This window comes from Pogona vitticeps, chromosome 6 (assembly GCF_051106095.1).
Source record: "Pogona vitticeps strain Pit_001003342236 chromosome 6, PviZW2.1, whole genome shotgun sequence".
Lineage (NCBI taxonomy): Eukaryota > Metazoa > Chordata > Lepidosauria > Squamata > Agamidae > Pogona > Pogona vitticeps.
In genome coordinates, this window is record NC_135788.1 from 78,148,346 (window position 1) to 78,169,260 (window position 20,915).

General features: G+C 38.9%; 1 protein-coding gene across 4 annotated transcripts in view; it reads left to right on the top strand.

Annotated features, from left to right (window-relative positions):
• The window catches only part of EPB41L4B (erythrocyte membrane protein band 4.1 like 4B), a 172,642-nt gene that overhangs the window by 95,087 nt on the left and 56,640 nt on the right, over positions 1-20,915 (top strand). For all 4 annotated transcript variants that reach the window (XM_020804925.3, XM_078377647.1, XM_073003946.2 and 1 more), the window contains 4 exons: positions 7,034-7,221; positions 10,298-10,404; positions 14,926-15,051; positions 19,606-19,688. In XM_020804925.3, the coding sequence (XP_020660584.3) occupies positions 7,034-7,221; positions 10,298-10,404; positions 14,926-15,051; positions 19,606-19,688 (504 nt within the window). The remainder of the gene's footprint in view (positions 1-7,033; positions 7,222-10,297; positions 10,405-14,925; positions 15,052-19,605; positions 19,689-20,915) is intronic.

Here is a 20,915-nt window from a genome sequence, read left to right on the forward strand (position 1 = left end):
CAAGAGAGGGAAGAGACTTTTTTCTAGATATGCCCCCCCCAGCTGCTTCCCTGCTTCACTCAGGAGAACTTAAATTGTAGCTCAAGCTTTTTCCTTATCTCTTGGAATCTTATCCTGTTCTTATTGTTGTGCCTTGGAAGTCTTTTTATCACCTTCTCTTCAATTATGAGTTTTTTAAAAAAGATCTTCCATCTCCCTTTTCCTCTCTATGGAATAGGATACTGGCCAATACAAGGCTTTCATAACACATTACTAAAAATACTGTAGGTTGTCTCTGCCATGGATTGTCTTCCTGCGATTCTTTGGAAGGCACGTAACAACCTTAGACATTTTCCCCACATATTAATCTGCTCCAGACATTCCCCTTTCCCACCAGCAGGAGTCACTGATACACCCACTTCCTGCCGGGGGAGGTATTCATTATACTTCTCCTCCTCTCATTTATGGCACAGATGATGAATATAATAGCATAACTGCAAACATGTTTGTCCATTAAGGTGGGACTCTCTGTTTTTCAAAGAGAGTGGAGAGAATCCAACTGAATAATTATGCTGGCACAGGTCCAATGGTGTACGTTTCACTGGTTATTTGCCACCAGTTAAGGACTCTCATTTGTTGCTACACTTCAGGTAACATGACAGTAGTTCATCAATGAAATTTATGCCACTGGACTTAACACTGACATATGTACCTAATAAGATTCCAGCCAACAATCAGAAGGACAAAAGAAATTAAAAACTAGGAATTACTTCTTTATACAATGTAAGCATTAAAAATCATCTTAAAACCACAGTTTAAAAACTCAATGCAAACAAATGATGCATGCAAACTGTCCATTTAAAATGTACTTGAATAGATCAGGGATGGAACTCGTGGGACTCCCTGTCAAGTCAGACTTAAATCACACCAGTGACTTGACTCGGAGGGTTTTTTCCAATGACTCGGATTTGACTTTTGACTTGGAACGCACGCATCTCTCCCTGTTTTCTTGGGGGGGGGAGAGCTTGTTTTTAATAAAGACTCAGACAAACTTGGGATTTGGTACCAAAGACCTGGACTCAGACCCAAATACTTGCCAACATTCCTGGAGTAACTCTGTATTGTGACATCGTACTCTGCAACATAGGTGTCTATTTTTAAAAAATATTTAAGAACAGGGTAGGGTATACAAAAAGGGGGAATAGGGAAAGGGAAAAAGGGTTAGGGGGATAGGAGAACACAGAGTATACAATCATCCGATCGATTCATATTACAATAACAAATCAACTTTTTGCTTATTCACAATTTGATTACCCTCCTGCTTTCATCTTATAATTTAATTTTAGTTTAATTCTATGTTACTCCAACACTATCTGGTAACTGCAGCCATTTATACAATAGATCCCATCATTCAGTTTTCTTTTGAATTGAACATTCTTCCAGCCCATCTGACAGGATATCCATTTTTGTCATTTCCCATATTTTCCCAATAAGTTTCTCTTGTTTCAGTATCTCTGCTTTCTTGAGATTTTTAACATAATGCTTTTTAATTTTGGAAGCTGCATAGGTTACTGGATGACTCTTTATCCCATCTATGTTACCTGGTGTCATGCCCAATAAAGTTGGTTCTGAAGTTTGTGCAACTTCATTTAACTGTTGTTTGGCATCTAATGTCCCCTCTTTCATCACTTTCATCAGATCTTCTATTTTGTTAAGACCTTCATTCACTTGCTGAAACCCTGTTATTGTCTTTTGCATAGTAATCTGCCATTCCTTTTCTATTTCTTGTACAACTATTCCTAAACTTTGAGCTTTCACAGACCAAGTCCCCATTTGATGTCTTAAATTTTGGGGGGCCATTTCAGGCTTTCAAATAAGTGGGATTTGTATAGATGATACTATGTCCTTAACCACAATAATCGCCCCTTAGATATCTTTCAACAGTTTCCACAATTTTATCAACAATCCAAACCCCTAATCATAAACCTCCCCTTAGATCTCCCTCCAATCTTTATCCAAATATTATAAAAATCAACTTTTAATCCAGCAAATTCAATTTCAAATAGAACCGTGGTACAATTATTTCTTTTTCTCCCGAGTCTAGCAAGCTGCTATTATCGGACTCACACACAGTCCAACAAACCAAAACAACAATCACAGAGTCTCAGACTGTCCAGTAGTTGTCCTTGAAGCCCATCTTATGATCTTTCTATTAACCCATTGATACTCCTCAGTCCAGTCGACTACGTCAGTTCCTTCTTTCTTCTCCAGAAAACCACCAGATTCTATTATCAAAACTTCACAGAGTCCAGGAAAGAGAAAAGAGAAATACGTCCAAGCCAAACTGCATTCACACAGCTCAAGTCTCTTGAATCCTGTCCGATGGTATTACCGTCTGGGATTCTTTTCCAGAAACACAAGATTTATTTTTCTGTCTCACTCTCTCGGCTTCGAAATCATTCTGCTGTATTAAGAGTTAGTTTCGCTTTTGAGGCAGACTGATAAGATAGGCTCGCCGCTACTTTTCTTCTTTTAGCCAAATATTTTCATTCTTATTTTCAGCTTAATGGGGCTGTTTCATAAATCAAAGGCTTCAGCTTACTTAGTTGTTATACATTTTAAGCTTATATTGGTTGTTCTCCCCCGGTAAAGGGTTACTCATGGCTCAGTGCCAAATATGGCTCTCCATCTCCGATCTGTGCTGGGTGATTTCTTCAGAGGGAAGAAGTCCGGGTTTCCCTCCCATTCTTCTCCTGCTGCTCACCATCTGCTTCAGAGAGAATTCTCCTAGACTCTCCTTCGATCCCCATTTCAAAAAGGGGATCCCGGACCGGATGGTTCCAGTTTTTTCCAGAGAGCTCTTCTCTGGAGCTACTGGCAGCACCGCAGCAAAGCCCCGCCTCCCAACATAGGTGTCTATAAAAGAAGCATTACAAAATGTTAACAAAATATATCCTAATATGCTTTCTTGCCAGAAATCATATCAAAATAAAACAAAGCCTACTGAAAGTTTAAGTAGTAAAAGTGAATTATCTAGTGCCTGTTTAAAAACCTGGGTGGCAGGTATGCATCTTTTATCCAAAAATATGTAAGGCCGACACCCTAAATACGAAACACCATAATAAGAGCAATCCATATTTTGTTACACGTTAACAATTTCATTTTTAAAGGCCCTCCCCTCCTTTGGACAGAACGGTTAAATGATCTTTAAAGCATGCATTGAACTAACTATATACATAGTTGTGTTAAATATTTGTTAGAAAAGTGGGGTAGAAATACTGTAAATCAATAAATGAAATAGCTGTTGCCTTTCTACTTCTTGCCCATTACATAGACATCTGATTATAATTTCCTTGGAGGAATGGAAAGGGAAAGAGAGGTGCAACAGTTTATTCTCTCCAAACTGAACCCAACTACAATGTCTTGAACAACCTCTCTTGCTTCTTCATGTTGAAAAGTAGGGAAGCAGAATGAAACTGCCTGAAACCTGCCTAGTGAGAGTGAATGCACTGGAAATAAAGTGGTGAGGAGCCTGTTGGGGAATTTCTGGGTGCACAAAAAACACTGTGCAAGGGTTTGCACTATTTGGCAAGATTCCCTGCCCAGTACTTAAATGCTGTCCCGTAACCAGTCGTAAAACAGGCATCTTGCCAATAGCACAGCTGTTTGCTCAGTTTTAGTTGCATGAGCAGAAATCAGCCACAGGGGAATAGCCCATTTCTTGCACATAAGATTATTTCTGGGTTGTTTTTTTTTTTTTTTTATTTATTTATTTATTTATTTATTTATTTATTTATTTATTTATTTATTTATTTATTTATTTATTTATTTATTTATTTATTTATGTCTTTGTTTGGCACAAAATACAGCCCTTGTTCTGTTTTAAATTGTAAGCCATCACCGGAATCTTAAAGTAAGATGTCAAAACTCTGGGGAATCATGAGCAATTGTTGGCCTAAATAATTGGACAGAGCACAAATTAAAAGTACAAATTACAGTTAGGCATCCTTCAGTCTCGAAAGACTATGGTAACGTGCTCTGTATGGAGGACTTGGAACAGCGTCTAGTGTGGCTGAGAAGGCCGATTCGAGAGTGACAATCCCTTCCACACTGAAGACAAATCCAGTCTGTCCCCTGTCCAGTTCCCTGATTTTGCTGCTTTTGTGACTTCCTCTTTGCCTCAGCCTGCTGGGCAAGGGTCTCTTCAAATTGGGAGAGACCATGATGCAACGCCTGCCTCCAGGCTGAACGCTCAGATGTCAAGGTTTCCCGTCTGTTGAGGTTCATTCCTAAGGCCTTCAGATCCCGCTTGCAGATGTCCTTGTATCGCAGTTGTGGTCTCCCTCTGGGGCAATTTCCCTGCACTAATTCTCCATACAGGAGATCTTTTGGAATTCGACCATCAGCCATTCTCACGACGTGCCCAAGCCAACGTAGATGTCGCTGTTTCAGTAATGTATACATGCTTTTAAAAAGTACAAATTGTGCAGTGAACAAAAAGCTAGATACGCTCAATTTGTCAGTTAGTAGGCAAGAAAAAAGAGCCAGAAATATTTGAGAAATCTCAATATGCTTGTAAATCAGGCATTCCCTAGAACAAACAATGGATATTTATTGAATATGTTCCTACTAGCTTCAGTCAATACAGATGTGGTGCCCTAGGTATCTGCATGTAAATAGGTAGAAGGTAGGAAAAACAAGAGGCTGCCTTCTATTTAATCAGACCATTGTCCATGTAGCCAAGTGTTTTTCATTTTAATTGGCAGCAACTCTCCAGGGCAATAGGCAGGATCCTTTCCTAGCAATAGCTAGAAATATAAGCAGCTAAAGTTGTCATTCCTTTAGCTTCCAGTTCATTTGATTTGATTTGTTAGATTCAGATTATATCTTACCTATCTATGAAAAACAGCACTCTCAGTCAGTAGCAGTGAAACACAGAAAATATACCCAATCGTAACTAAAACATAAATGCCACATCAATTAAAACATAATTAGTAAGACATCAAAAAGAAGGCAATCCAGCTGATTTAAATCTTTTCCAGTAAACTATTTAGTTTAAAAGACAAAGGCCTGTCTAAAATAAGAAGGCTCACTCTTATGATCCTGTTAAGCATTCCTCTGATCATGTTGAAAAAGAAGTGCTTCTACTGAGGATCAGGCTCATAAGGGATAATACAGTCTTTCAAATAACCTGATTTCACATCACATAATACTTTTCAGTTTCCAATAAGCACTTTTAATTTTCCATAGAAATGGATCAATAGCCAATGGAGCTCAGCTGTAAATCCATTAAAACCCAGGCTGAATTGAGCAACATGCGGAACACTCCCAGAAAGTTTTTTGGGGGGGGCAGTACACCTATACACCCCATTCTAAATGTTTGTTATATTTTGGCAAAGAAAGTCCCCTTCTGCCCTTGAGGACATTTCAGCCATTTTTTGAAGCCCTCCCACAGTACTCCTGGGGTCCACCTACTCCTAAATATTTTGTTAAAAAAAATTATTTTTGACAATATGGGGCTAAAAGGCAGTATTTCATCCCAAAATCCCCAAACCCTACTTTTAAAAAAATCAGTGTTGGGTGGCAGAGTTTTGGGTGCAACCTTCAGCATTTTAGAAATTGGCATGTGGAAGCCTTTGGACTTCTGTAGGCTTTCCATCCTCTGCCTATGCCATAGGAAATACATTATTCTTTACAGTGCCACAAAACAGTTTATTGTAACAAGGAACTGGCATGCTCTTTATAACCATCCCTGAGCAATAATCTGACAGCAGCATTCTGGACCAACCATTCACAGGCAGCCCCGTGTAGAGCCTGATCATGGAATTAGAGAGTTTGAGATAATCAAATTCATTGAGGCTCTGACATTCAGGCTGTACCTAGAGCATCTCTGACAGGTAGATGTTCAACATTCTAAGCAGTGGAGGAAATCCCATCAATTCTTGATGGCACCAGAAATTACTGAGAAGACCGCCAGCAACACACACTCCTTTGGTTAGTTCCCAGTGTAGATTATCTATCAAGATGAGCAGAACAATCTATGTCTAATAACTGGTGCTGAAGCTTCTCATAGAGCTAGACAATCTGCCCCGTTCAGAAGCAATTAGAGCTGAGAAATCAACACACAATGGAAACTGGCTGGAAAGTATCTACTATGGGCGAGAATTGTTGAAACAAATATCTCAGTCCTGCTTTTAGGCATGATGGAACCACACTTTGTTGTAAACATGTTCACCAGCTCTGCCCTTCGGCATTCAGATAGACCTGTCTTCCCAGCAGCTACTCATAAGCTAGGAAGAGCAAGGGTCAAGAAGACATACAGTGGGATTCACCTATATACCGTGAGTCATTTCCTCATCACAGACCTGTAGAAACTGAAAAATATTCATTGTGACTAGACAAGCTGGCGATGAAAGCACAACTGTGGCACCTGCGTCAACATGATATCCAAGCTGGCACAGACATGAGCAATTTTATATGTAAAATATGCAATGGTTTACAATGGCCTGTTGAATGGTTTTACAGACTCTTCAGAAAGTAACAGGGTTTTGACCACCCCCCAAAAATTCCTTTGGGTGCTTTGTAGCTGTAAGGGTAAAGGAGAATTATTTTTTTCTGCCATAGAATGAAATATCAAATGGGTTATCACCCATGATCAGTTACACTGGTTCTGCAAATATCCAGTTTCATTATCTGTAGCTCCTCTGAAAACCAAGGAGGTTGGCTGGCTCGGCTCAGTAGAAGAGAATGTTCAGTTAGGAATCCATTTGGAATACGTTCCCATATGATTGTCATTCCTGTATTTTGACAGAGGTTTAGATGAATGCACATGATTTTAATCACATTCAGTAACCATTTAAGCTATCCGTGATCACTGAAGAATTCAATTTGTTTTGTACAGCATGATGGACTTGCAGGAAGTCCAGAATATAAATATGAAAGATATATACATAGATCTGTTGTAGATTACTATACTGTTGTTAATGTCATTCCATCTCATATGGAATGTATCCCTTATTAACGCTCTAATTTGTAGCCAACTTGTGTTTCACAGCTACCCTTTGAACAACAATGAACTTCGCCCATTTAATGTTGAAGAAAATGGTGGAACACCATTTACTGCAAAAATGCCTGGAAGACATCACCACCACCACCACTATCACCACCATCACCATGGCAACTATGGGCCACTTGCTCCTCCAGACAATAAGGATGCTGTAACTGGCACCCCAAGTCCAAACAGTAAGTCTATAGAACTAATGCTCCCTCAGTGTTCACAGATGAAAACTGTTTGCAAGGCAATGTAGCTGAACTGGGAGGGTAAACTTTCTGGTCAACAAAAGTATGCTTTTTGACAAGCAGTAAAAGTTGATGGGCACCATATGTTGATTGTCTGTTCCTTTTGTCATAGGATTCTTCTTAAAGACAATGGAGAATTTTAATAAGAAATGATTTTGTTCCAATCCTGTTGCTGATAACTTTATATGGGTCCGTTTCCCCCCACAGTGTATTTGTTTGCACTGCAGACATAAGTTAATCGTTTTGGATTTTGTTGTCATCACTGAAGGACATTTCCTTCTTTAGTTTGTTTTTCAAGTAAGAGTTTGCACTTTAGCAAAACCTGGATGATTAGGTGCTGGTAAAATATGCCCCACTGTATTAATATCTTGCTCTAACCCTTCCTATCAGGAACAAGAGCAAAAAGTCTTTAGATGTAAATAATGTGAGTAATGTACTCACCAATATGCCTCAGTAGTCTTCAGTAAGCAGCCTCACCTTCATGGAAGTTACATAATCCTTTTGAAATGAGGAACTGTCAGGCAGCCTCACTGATTTTTACTACCTGAAGTAATACTAGTGAGCTATTAGTTGATGACTAATTGAGGCCTCAATTTATCTTGACTGGCCCAAAATCCTCATTTTTACCGTGTTCTATTATAAGATAATTAGTATTGATTTATTTTATATATTTGTTTGGACTTATACCTCACCTATTTAGTGGACAAGCCACTACTCTTCACTAAGCTTCTGAAAAATAACATTGTACAAACAGAATTTTAAAAATGAACATATAAAAACAAAAAACCCACATAAAACCTCCAGAAAGGTCACACTACAGATGTCACAAAGGGTCTGTGTGGCCCATTGTGACATCTGCAGCAATAGCCATGACAGTGGTGCTCATCTCAGATCAGTGTGTGGCTCAATGCTGTATACTGAGTCTCATATTCTGGAAGGTAAAATCAGAAGATGCAGGTTTCCAGTTAATTTGCCTCTGTAATTAACATATTAAGAAGATAAAAATGGCCCTGAGTGAATAGGGATAAGTGTCTGTCAGTGGCATAAAAAGACCAAAGGTTTCTGATAGAAATTATTCTATAATTAAAATCAATACATTTTGAAATATGTTTGCTAGACATGTTGTAATTAAATCTTAAATTTTAAAAACTTTTACTCAGAAATCTTGTTTCATAAATATGAGAAAAGGACATGAATCATGACTGATATATTTGGCCTTCTTTTTACTTTATTTTCGGTTGATGACTGAATTGCAGTTAGGCCTTTAAGATTAGATACCTAGTTTATATATTTAAAAATTAAAAACATGAACACAAAAGTATGAAATATAAATTGACGAGAGGTTCTGTAAGGCAAGCTATTAAAATGGCTTTAAAAAGATTTTTTTTATTATCCACAAGGTAGATTCTAAGGGGTATAATTTATATACTCTATGCATTTTACTTACTCCATAAATTGCAAATTACACATCATAGAAACAAATTAAAATAAACTGGGACTAATGCACATTGAAAAGAATGTTATATGAAAATGTTGGTATCCCTTTGTTAGGTTTGAATGCTAAATTAGCCACAGTGGGGGAAAAATAAGGGTTGAGCAAGCATTGGAATTGATATTTATAGACTGTTTTCATATGAGGAACAAAGCTTGCTCCAACGCTGCCATTCAGAAAAATATTGCACTGCCAAAAAGCTCTGCCAGCAAGCTGTTAAACTGCAATTAAAAATAGATGACTGATATAAAGGAATAGTATAGCTCTGCACAGAGAAAGAGAGAGCTTTGTGATACAGTGGTTGAGCTGCAGTACTGCAGCCAAAATTCTGCTCACAACCAGGGTTCAATCCCAGGTAGCTGACTTGAGGTTCACTCAACCTCCCATCCTTTCGTAGTCAGTACATTGAGTTCCCAACTTGCTGGGGGAGGGCAATGTGTAGCCTGCAGTAAATTGTAAACTACCCAGAAAGTGCTTTAAGAGTTATGGGGCAGTATACAGTAGTGCCTCGCAAGACAAATGGTGTTGGCAAGAGGATTGATAACTCACAAGACAAATGTTCCTATGGCCGTGCTTCACAAGATGAATGTTTTCTGTTTTTTGTTTCTGCCTCATGTTTGTTGATTGTAAATGTTTTTCTATGATGTTTAAAAAGTTAAAGCTTTTTGACTGAAATTTTTGAAATCATCTACACAATATGCATGGCTTTAAAGAGCACTTAATAAACCCTTTGTAAACCAAATTTGACTTTGTACTGACTTTTTTTGCCCATAGGAACGCATTAATTAGATTTCAATGCATTCCTATGGGAAAATGCATTCTGCAAGATGAATTTTTCGCAAGACAACATTAACCACGGAACGAATTTAATTCATCTTGCGAGGCACCACTATATAAGCAGCATGCTTTGCTTTTAAAAACACATTTGATGGCCTGCAGTCTTCTGCTATTTGCCACCATTGTCTAGATCAGCCATTCTCAATAAGGGTCTTTTGGTCCCCTGGGGGAGTCCCTGGCACATTTGAAGGGGGCCACAGACTGGAAACAGTTCTTCACACCCCACCTTATAAGGATTTATTTAATCCTGATTCAGCCTATGTTTCTTTCATATTGTGTGGCCCCAAAAGGTTGGCTGGTCCAGATCAGTGATACACAGTTGTGACCCTCCAGATGTTTTGACCTATGGGTCCCTGCAGACCCAAAAAACATAGCAAATGATGAAGGGCTATTGGATTTGTAGTGGGGAAAAAGGCAAACTAGAACTGTTTGCCCAGGCTAGACAAAATCTCTGGTCACATAGAGCAGTGCAAGGAACAGCAATAGTGCCTTTCCTGAAGTAGCCAACAACTCTTAAGGAGCACGTCTTCATGCTGTGTTTTTACAAATGATGCACCCAGGTATGCTTTCAAAGGGAGGGTAAACTGAACTTTACAGTCAGCTTAGGCATTATGAACCAAAAATGATATTCTTTGCAGATTTTTGTACTTTGCTTTCAGGCTGTTTTCTTTCCTCATTTTGGGCATCCAGGAGTTCCCCGTCATTATGAAGATGAACCTCTCCATTTAAAGAAGATGGAGGTGGAAACAGTGAAAGTAGTAAGACCTTGGCCAGCTCTTCATATCAGCACAAACAAGGTAACATATCGACTGAGGTGCTGCAAAGCTCCTTATGAAGCAAAATGCCTGTGATTAGAGCAGCAAAGGTTTGTTAGGATGGAAGGTCTGGAGGTTGCAAACATGGGGTGTGAGTTTGCCAATTCTGTACGTGTACGCTGCCTGGCAGGTTTAGTCTCTGCCGCATGGCCTTCCTGTTTCTCCATGGAAAGAGTTTCAAGCTATTCATTTATGTAGGAGAAGGTTAAACGTTTTCATTCACAGAGCTTAGCCCCAGTCAGCTAATCCCTCTGCCTCAGATTTAGGAATGGATGAACTTTTTTCTCACTTATGGACTAGCCATAAGTTATATCAAACATCTGAAAGGGTTCTTGGGGACAGGCAGGAGGGGAGTAAACATAATTCTAACATGTGTATACTTTCCTTGGAAATCTGTTAAAGACAGAGAGGTCTTCTTTGATCAACTCGTTAGTCCTCATGTGTTATCTTTTATAACTGAGATACATCAGGTCTGGGTGGTTCTCGTTCTGCCAGAGCAGCTGTTAGAGTGATAGCAGGATGGCAGGACACTTTAACTTCCATGACCTATCCATCACATTTCTTGGGAAATCAGTATATTGTTTCTCCTGGAATATGTTTTAAACCTAACAGAATAAATGTGGCCTTTTTAAGATTACTTTTCTTTTTGGTTATTATACTTAATAAACCCCCTGATTTAAATAAAAAGGTCAAGTGCTTAGAAATGGTATTTGATTTTGCTGAGTTTATCGCTCTGTCCCCTGTGGGCTGAATACTTAGATCTCTTCCTACTATGACAGAACCCCATTTAAAGTTGTTAGGGCCCTATGTGTCTCAAAACACACTCACACACACAAAACACCCCAAAGTGTTGAGTTTCTGAGCCAAAAACATTGATCCAAGAACTTATGATGAACCACCCAGTTTGCCTATCATGTATATAGATCCCTACCTTTTGGGGTGGATCCCTAAATACATTGCTTGTTGCCAGAGGGCAGCAGTTTGCTATTATTCTAGTGACAACTCTTGATGTGGAGGAGACCACTGAAATAGTGCTTCTCCCCCAATTATAAACTGTTCCTGGAGGCTCTCAAATGTGTCTGGTGTTGCATTATATTATCTGGATCTAATTTAAATACAGTGGTGCCTTGACTTACGAATGCCTTGACCTACGAACATTTTGAGTTACGAACAGCTCTGTTCACATAATTTTGCTTTGACTTGCAAACAGAGCTTCACCTTACAAACACAAAAAGGCAGGGGAAAAGGGCGGGAAATTCAAATAGCTAACTGTAGGTGGCGACAAGGCTGCTTCTTTGTAGCTCTTTCGCCCCGGCAGTTACAGAATGTACGATTTGAGGAGGCTGCCTGCTAAGGTAAGGTGGTGCTTTATACTTTTTAAAAACTGTTCTGGATATTTTTGCAGCATGATTTTTGGCTGTGGGGGGTTATGTTTCCGTGCTGTGATGGGTCTTGTGGGAGTGTTTGTTTTTTGGTTCCCACCCCATTTCTGATGGGGGGTTTGGTTGCTTTTTGGAGTGTGTTTTCCCATTTCTGATGGGTCTTGGGGGCTTTGTTTGCTTTTTGGGTTTTTTCCCCATTTTTGATGTGTCTTGCATGCATTTCTGATCTGCTCCGTTAGTTTTCTGTGCTTTTGCAATGGTTCCTGCATGCTTCCTTTGCAAATCAGAAAAGTTTTTGCAAGGGTCTGTGCTGGCTTGGTTTAAAATGTTTTGGTGTAAAATGTGTGGGTTTAGCATGTGTTTTAGACTCCAAACTCTCTCCTTCCCCCATTGTCTTCTGTCTCCCTCTTTTCCTGCCCTTTTTAAAACCTTATTCATCTTAGGTTAAAAAAATTCTCCCCCTAGTGGTAGAGGGTGGATTAACCGGTTTTGCATTAGTTCCTATGGGAACTAATGCTTTGATTTACAATCCGTGCCTTGACATAAGAACAAAAAACAGCTGGAATGAATTAATCGGGTTTCAATGCATTCCTATGGGAAATGCTGATTTGATTTACGAACGTTTTGACTTATGAACACCATTCCGGAACGGTTTAAGTTTGTAAGTCAAGGCACCACTGTAGTGAAGATGCTACCCTTCATCTTTCCTACTGTATCTAAGCCATTTCCGGTTAGTGTTATTATAATCCTTAATTTATTCACTTCATCTGAAAATCAGGTTAGGTATGATCTTGTTAACATCTGGCTTGATTAAATTTTTTAATATTTCTGTATTCTAAAATTTGGCTTGCCATTTTATTTACAGGGTCTGTAAATGAAAACTCCCCATACATACTGTTCCTTCATTTATTTTTTTAAAAATAAACATTTAAAATATTTATTTAAATATTAGAAAGACAGACAGGCAGACAGACAACTATTTCTCTGTGTTACTGGGTCCAGAGAAAACAGATCTTCAGTAATGGATTCCTTCAGAAGTGGCCCCATTTCAAATGTCTCTTCAAAAAGCTCGTCATTCCATCCTTGAGAGTTTTCTGTTAGTGCTGATGAATACGAGACCGAATTCCTTTGGAAGAGAACTGAAATCAATTTGTTGTCTTTGTTTTTCTATTATTTCTATTTTGTAAATGCGTTCCTTGTTCTGTTGTATTTACAGACAGATCAATCAAAATTGGTTTATACATTTTATTTATTATTGCACTCTGAAGAGAATTTAACTTCTCCACAATAAGCTGTTGCACAATTTGAGGCAGAACTAAGAAAACCTCAAATAACACTTTCTCTCTCCAGGGACAACTTTACTGTATAATTTTCCATTTAACAACATATAGCATTTGTGTTTGTTCAAATACAACTTTTTTTGTCAATTCTCCCTCATTTTTAAAAATCAACTATTAGAACTTAGAGATGGGGTATCTGTATACGACTATCCCCCCCACAGGTGGAAATAACAAGGGTCCAGCCCACTGGGGCCAGACTGTCCACTCACCATTCCACCACAGACGTGTGCACAATGGAGCCTTCCTATCGCACCATTGTCCACAATGGATAAGCCACTCTGTGACCTGGCAGAGAGGTTTGTCATCCTGCCTCCTGCCAGGATTGGCTAATCCACTGCATACAATGGCGCAATAGGAAGGCTCCATTGAGCATGCGCCCATGGCAGAATGGTGAGTGGACAGTCAGGTCCCATGGGGTCAGACCCTCATTATTTCCACCTGTGGGGTGATATTTGTATACGAATATGAATACCCCTCCTCTCAAACCATTTTCCTGTTAAGCTTTTAGGATTTTGACCTTTAGGATTGTATACAGTAATAAGAAAGCAGTGTTCAGGACATTGCTGTCCAGAAGCTAGTAAAGGTTATACAGTATATGCATATCATTGAAGATGCAATGAAGTATTATTCTCTACTGGGCAAGTACTTTTTGCTCTTTTTCAAAAGATAATCTAGAATGATTGAAAGTCAACAAAGCCCAGCAATACTCCCAGGGATTTTAAATCAGTAATTTCTAAAGAAATATGTAACAAAAGCAAACACTCTGGTGGAAGATCACACAGAAATGGCAGCTCCAAAATTGAGTAAATCCACTGCAAGTGTAACCAGTCAAAGTGATTTGAGCAAACTAGAAAATTGTTTTCCTTCTGTCAAATGTTTCTGACTAAGTATGAGTTAGTTAACAGTATCATAATGATCTAGTTAGGATATTAACAATATCCAATTCATTGTTAATAGGAAGCCTACAAATTGGATATGAGTAAAATGTCTTCCATGCATGCTCCCAACAATAGGTATAAAGTGCTAAACTGCCCCTGTTACTGAAGAAAATATATAGACACATCTGTCATAAATTTATCCAATTCCTTTTTATAAGCCAGCAGCTATCATTATATCTTAGGGTAACAAATTTTACAGTTTAACTATGTGTTGTGTGAATGTTCTACTCTGGATCCTTCAAGACTCAACTTCAATAGAATTCAATAAAATTCAATGGACCTCCTTCCTTCCCTGTCCCTCAACCCTAGAGTAATTCAAGCAAATCTGGGGCAGACCAATTATATTGTCTAGGCTTCAGTTATGTAAGCCAGGTTGGCTCCTCCTTCCAATATCAAATTATGGATAATTGTCCTTTGGTCACTGATTGGGTTGATTTTAAAGAATAGCATCAGATGACCTAAGGATGAGTTAGCAGAATGTGTTGGGTTTTCCAAGGTAAAGGATCAAGAAGAAGATCTTAAGAATTATTTAATTTTCTTGACTTGTTTAGAGCCTTTTACCATATTTTCTGAGAGTTATCAGTGGAATAAATGCACCAATATCTCCCCTCCAGTTTTTGTCATTTTCATTTGTTTAGCTGAGACAGGTGTGGAGTTGTTGTTGTTTTTTAAGAAAATATTTTAAGGTAATCATGGCAATGTGTCTGGAGAAAATACTTACCTTTGTATAGGTTTGTGTACTGTACTGAAGCCAATTGGATGTAGATAGATTTCTCTTAATTGCTGGAATTAATGTATAGGTGCCTGTTTCCTAATTACCGGTGGGTCTTCTTCTATTGGCAGGCTGAAGATAAGAAAATATCAGAGAGGAATCTTCATCCTCCTCTGTCACCTTCCTCTGTACCTGACCATTTGAAATGCAACATCCTTAAAGCTCAAGTAGAAGCAGCTTTTCGAGGAAATGCTCAGGTCTGTAACCTATATAATTTGCTATATTATAGTTTTAAGTAATTCTTTCTTATACCTGATTCTTATGTGTGTTCACCCCTTGGTACCTTCATCATCCAGTTACATCTTTCACTTTTGTATGGCCCACCATGGATCTACCTGACAACACAAACAGAACTTCCATATCATTTAACATACAACACTTTCTAAAATGGAGGTTGTTCATACGTTTTTTAGTACCAGTTGCCCACAGAAAGGTAATAAAGACTGGTTTAGTATAATATATGAATACATAAGTAGTTTGCCACCTAACCTCCTCCCTTGCAAGATCTAAAGAAGTGCACAAGGGTATCTTTGTACCTTGGTTCAGAAGCTAACGCACTGGGTTGGCATTCACTATGGCCACTTAGATATTCCATTCTTTCGAACCATAGCTTGTCTGGAACACCCAGATCTCATTCTACATCTTTCTTAGACTGTATGAGTACTGCCCAAAGTTAGTACAGGTGTAACAGATCTTGCCCACTGCCTCAAAAATCTGAAGAACATCCAAAATTAGTACAGAATTTCCAGGCCTTCCAAACAGACATAATGGTGGCGGCAACAACAATTTGTTTCTTTCTTTTATATCTACAAAGGGACTCAGAACAATACACAACACATAAATAATACATATAATAACAAAATACAACATATATGATAAAATACAATAAAACCTAGCAACAATGTAAATATTAACACACAGGAGTTCCTAGCCTTCAAAGGCCCACTGAAATGACTCTACCTCACATTCTCTTCCGAATCTCTGCTGGGATGTCACACTTTGCAGGGACTCAGGAAGAGAATTCTAGAACATGGAATGATAACACAGAATGATCTCTTTTTTTGAATATGCTTAAGCAGGACTGCTTTGATGGTTAGCATTTTTAGAAGGGCAGTTCCAGATGACCTTAGATGGCACAGGGAATCATATAGGTAAATGTGGTCCAGTAAGTATGCTGATCCCAAACTGTGCAGAATTTTAAAGGCAATAGCCAACAACTGGAATTGAACCAGGAAAACCATTAGCAACTGAAGCAGCTCATGCAAAATACGTAGGTGTTATATGATCGTAACAGGAAGCACCTGTTACTAGCCTAACTGCCATATGTTGTACCAGTTGTAGCTTCAGAGTTGTCCTCAGGGCTAATCTTGAGGTTACAGTTGTACAGGTCAGTGTGACAACATCAGCTTCTCTAAATAAGAACAAAATTTCCAAACCTGGTACAGATGCTAAAATGCTGATCTGTCCATGATTCCCAACTGTTTCTCCAGGAGAAGCATTGAGTCTAATAAGACACTTAGTTCAAAAGGGAATTATTTTTTTCTCCATCAGTTATCAGTGAAGTGACAACTGGATTTGTCAGTTGCCAAGTGACTGGCATCACCTCCATCTTGCCTGGATTCAGTTTCAGTTTGTTTCCCTTCAGCCATCAGACAATAGTTAAGCACTGTCAAGGCTGCCCCTGGTTGTTTGGTTAATGCAAGATATAGCTGGATATCATCAGCATATTGATGGTACCCAACTCCAAAGCCATGGATGGTCTCTGATAATGGCCTCATGTATATGTTGAAGAGTACTGGAGTCCTGCAGGACTCCACATGACAATTGCCAAGAAGCTGATAAATAGCTCTCTGTTGTTACTCTCTGGACCCTCTTGCTGAGGAAAGATGAAAACCACTGCAGTACTGGTCCAGGTCCCTCTCTAGTCTCCTCAACAAAATACCATGATCCAGCATATCAAAGGCTGCTGAAAGGTTTCCTTTGTCCATAAAGCAAAGGAGATAATCACCCAGGGCCACCAGAACTTTAGATTGTATCAATAAATTACTAGTTCACTTCATTGAGTAACACCCTCAAGTAATAATCTTCTTAAGGGAAAAAATTAGTTGCTTTCCAAGAGCAAAATAAATAAACACAAAATCTATTTCCTTCTTCGGTGAATTTGTATCATTTGCTTTCAATGCAAAGCACTCAGAGGACAAAGAAGGCCATAGATACAATTTAATACTGTGCCATAGTTGAGTTTTGAATACCAGTTATCTGCTACAAATTCTGGAGTTCTTGAAATGATGCTAAGTAGTCTGCAATATGAAGACTGAACTTGGAGGCCTACCCAAATGGATGGGTCAGAATCCTGTTGATAATTCCAATTAAATCAGTGGTATTTAGCAGGGAAAAAAAATCTAGGGTCCCTCTCCAGATTTGAAATGCTTCCCACTTCCGAAATGCTCCCTCCTCCCAACTCAAAAAAGAAATCCTCATATAATCTCAGAAGCCACTGGCAATGGTGCGGCTAAAAAATATTGTAAATAAATAAATAAATAAATAAATAAATAAATAAATAAATAAATAAATAAATAAATAAAATATTCTCTTGTCTGAAATAAGCAGACTTCATGTACAGTGCATCTCTGCCTTGTTTCTTTCTGGAAAATTCCACTTCTACAAGTGAGGTGGTGTGGTCCTCTGAGAGTCCTGTAGCTGTACAAATGGTCCCTGGACTTCTAGAACTTGTCCAACCATGATTTAAATTATAGTTTTGAATAAGAAGCTATCGATAGTATGCCCATTTGAATATCACAGGAAACTGACTTGGTCAGGCAAAAAATGGGAAGTGGATGAGAGTACCCACATATAAGAGCAGAGAATGAATCAGACTCATAACATTTGAACCAAGACCCAAATCTTGTGTAATATCAGTCCACGGCAGGATGATAGTGAGGTGATGCTACTATTGGGAAATAAGCATGGTAGCAGCGTGTGAGGACCAAGTCTTCATGTCTTTGTGATTCCTTGGGTTTTGTTTTTTTTTGCAAGGATTGTAGATTATAAATATTTGAAATTATCAGGGATTATCATTAATGCACATGCCATATGATTATACAGGAAAATATATGAGTCTGATTACTTTTTTACAATAATGTGAAAACCACCCAATCAATCTGGTAATTCCACCATAGAAAACACAAGTGTAGAACAAGAAGATTGTCTCTGTGGTTAAGTGGGCTCTGCCATTCTCCCCCTGCCATGGTGCTTTTGCGCACAATCCTTAGTGATACTTAGAGTGTTGCTATTAGTCATCCACTTGGATGAGCAATAAATGCAACTCCTCAGCAGTCATACATTTCCCCCCAAATTAACTTGAAAGACATTATGATGAGTGCTTTAACTCCCACCAATCTCATTGTTACATCAGCAACCTCATTGCTCATAATAACAGGATTTAATTCAGTTTGTTTAACTGATAAGGGTGAAATGTGAATGTAGGAAGACAGGGGTATGGGAAGACTGAGATGGACTAGGCATGTTTGCCTAGAGTGACCAAAAGGAAGGAATACCACACCTATAATAATAATGATATGCTGTCAAGTCAGTTCTGACTCATAGCAATGCTTTTCAGAATTTTCTAGGTACAGAATACATAGAAATAATTTACCATTCCCTTCTTCTGGGGGGCACCCTGAGACCGTGCAGCTTGTCCAAGGCCATATAGGGTGGCTCTACTCACAGGAGGCACAGGGAGGAATTGAACTCCCAACCTTTGGTCCTACATCTAGATACTTAAGCCACTGAGCTATCCAGAAAGAGTACTGTGCCCCTGGTGCAAAGATAGACATAACTTCAATGTATTGTCAGCAAAAGATGAAGATATGCAAACTCATACCAATTAGCACATCTGAAAGAAAGTACACGCTAGAGATTACACTGACATTGAAGAGCTGTGTGTGCCTCTGTTACCCCTTTCCCAGGGAAAGCACAATTACCCGAAGAATGGTAGACAGCACTGTGACAGGGCCTGTGACAGGCGGTCCTGTTTTTCAGACTGATTCCCTACAGCTGCTATTCATGCCGAATTTATCAGCAATGACTATGTGCTCCTGAGACGTGAGCAAAGAATGAATTTGTATGGCTGTGAGTTGAGTGTAAGATTAGAAGCAGACCATGATTGTGGGCTGGTATTTCAAAAATGATTCTTACTTGGTCTTTCATTGCCCACTCAGAAATGACATAATATAATATTCTCTATACACAATGTCACTGGGGTATATCAATGGTGCTGTTGCTTCTTGTATGCCTTTGTATAAGGTATGCATATAGAGAGATCACCTCTGGTGATGCCAGCATACCACAGACTGTGGCTTTTGGTTATTCAAGTTACAACCCAAGATGCACTTACCGGGGACCAAGCCTGATGGGTAACAGCAGGACTTACATCTGAGGTAACATGCTTGAGACAAATGTTTTAATTTCACCAAGTCCTCAGTGGAGCATGAACCATGAAATAGGAGTTTTGCCACATCAGCCTTGATTTGGATAACACATATCTTTGAAATGATATTGAAATAACCGTAATTTCTCCTGTTCTTCTTGACAGAACTCATGGCTGGGATTCATTTCCTGCCTGACTGGGATTGTAAGAGGGCTCCATTAGTGAAAATCTTTAGATGTGCCGATCAAGGCCACAGAGTCTTCAGGGACTGACTTACCAAGTTCATCTGCACTGTACTAAATTCCAGGTATTCTTTCAACAGGTTGAAAATGAAGATACTTCTCTGGTTAACCCTCCTCTGTTAAGTCCTACTAAGATTTCCAGCCTGCAGGACCTTAATGGGAGGTCTGTTACTTCTTATTTGTAGGAATGAAATTACAAATAGATGTTTTTGAAATATTCAAGGAATATAGAACATTCTTACTCACGGTCTATAAATCTGTTAGCCAGTGGCCACTTTTCATGCCCTAAATGTACAAATATCCATATACTTCTACATGTTGTTCTGTCTGTCTCTTCACTGTCTGTCCCATGCTGTTAGTGTGCACTGGTCTTTGAAAAAAAGAAAGGAATAGTAGAAGACTTTTCACACTGCACACCCACCAAGAGGAAAGAGATGAGATATAGGTGTTACAGTAAGATCTTCCAGCAGGATGGAATTAAAGCAAGGGTTTCCTAGGAATGTGAAGGGAATTATCTGGATAAGCACTAAGTGAAACAACAGTGGATGCTTTCAGCTAATATGCCTCTTGGCCATGGACAAACAAAATGACAGGCAGAGCTGAAGCCAATGGTAGGCAGGGAAGTCAACAATAAGCAAACCCAAATCCAAGTAATTCTGATTCTCATCCCCATCTTTGTGCTGAATTACAATAACAATATTTAACCAGTGAAGTGCAATTCCTTAATACCTAATTTCTTGAATCAGATGTCACAGCACAGTGGGATGCCTCCTGCTCCACACTGCAATGCAAGAGTGTGTGTTCTCAGCAACCAGAACAAAAAGGGGGGGGGGCTAGGATAGCAGAGGAATTTATTTTTCTTATTTATTTAAAATATGTTTACCCCACGTTTCTCCTCAAAAAAGATGCGAGGTGGATTACATCATTAAAAGACAATATTTAAAGCTAAAAACAGTAAGTATGCAAATACTAGAAGGAGTCAAACACCACACTACAAGACAGTAAACACCACAAAAGCAGTAAGGCACAACAAACCATTTAAGACCCCAGTGAGACACCCAGTCACTAAGGGAAAGCTTGCCTGAAGAGAAAGGTCTTTACCTGCTTGTGGAAGGACAGCAGAGATGGGACTTGCCGGACATCTTGTGGGACAGAGTTCCAAAGTCTGGGAGCAGAAACAGAGAAGGCCTTCAAATAGGATTATTTTCAGCTTTCTGGCTCAAAGTATTTCTTTAATAAACTTTCTTATTTTTCTAAGATAAGTAGTCTAGATGTCATACATCTACATACACACCTTTCAAAGGGGAAAGTTTGCAATGTCAGTTATTCCAATATTTAGGGGCTAAATCCACATATACCTTGACTGCTTCTTGCTTTGCTAACAGCTCCC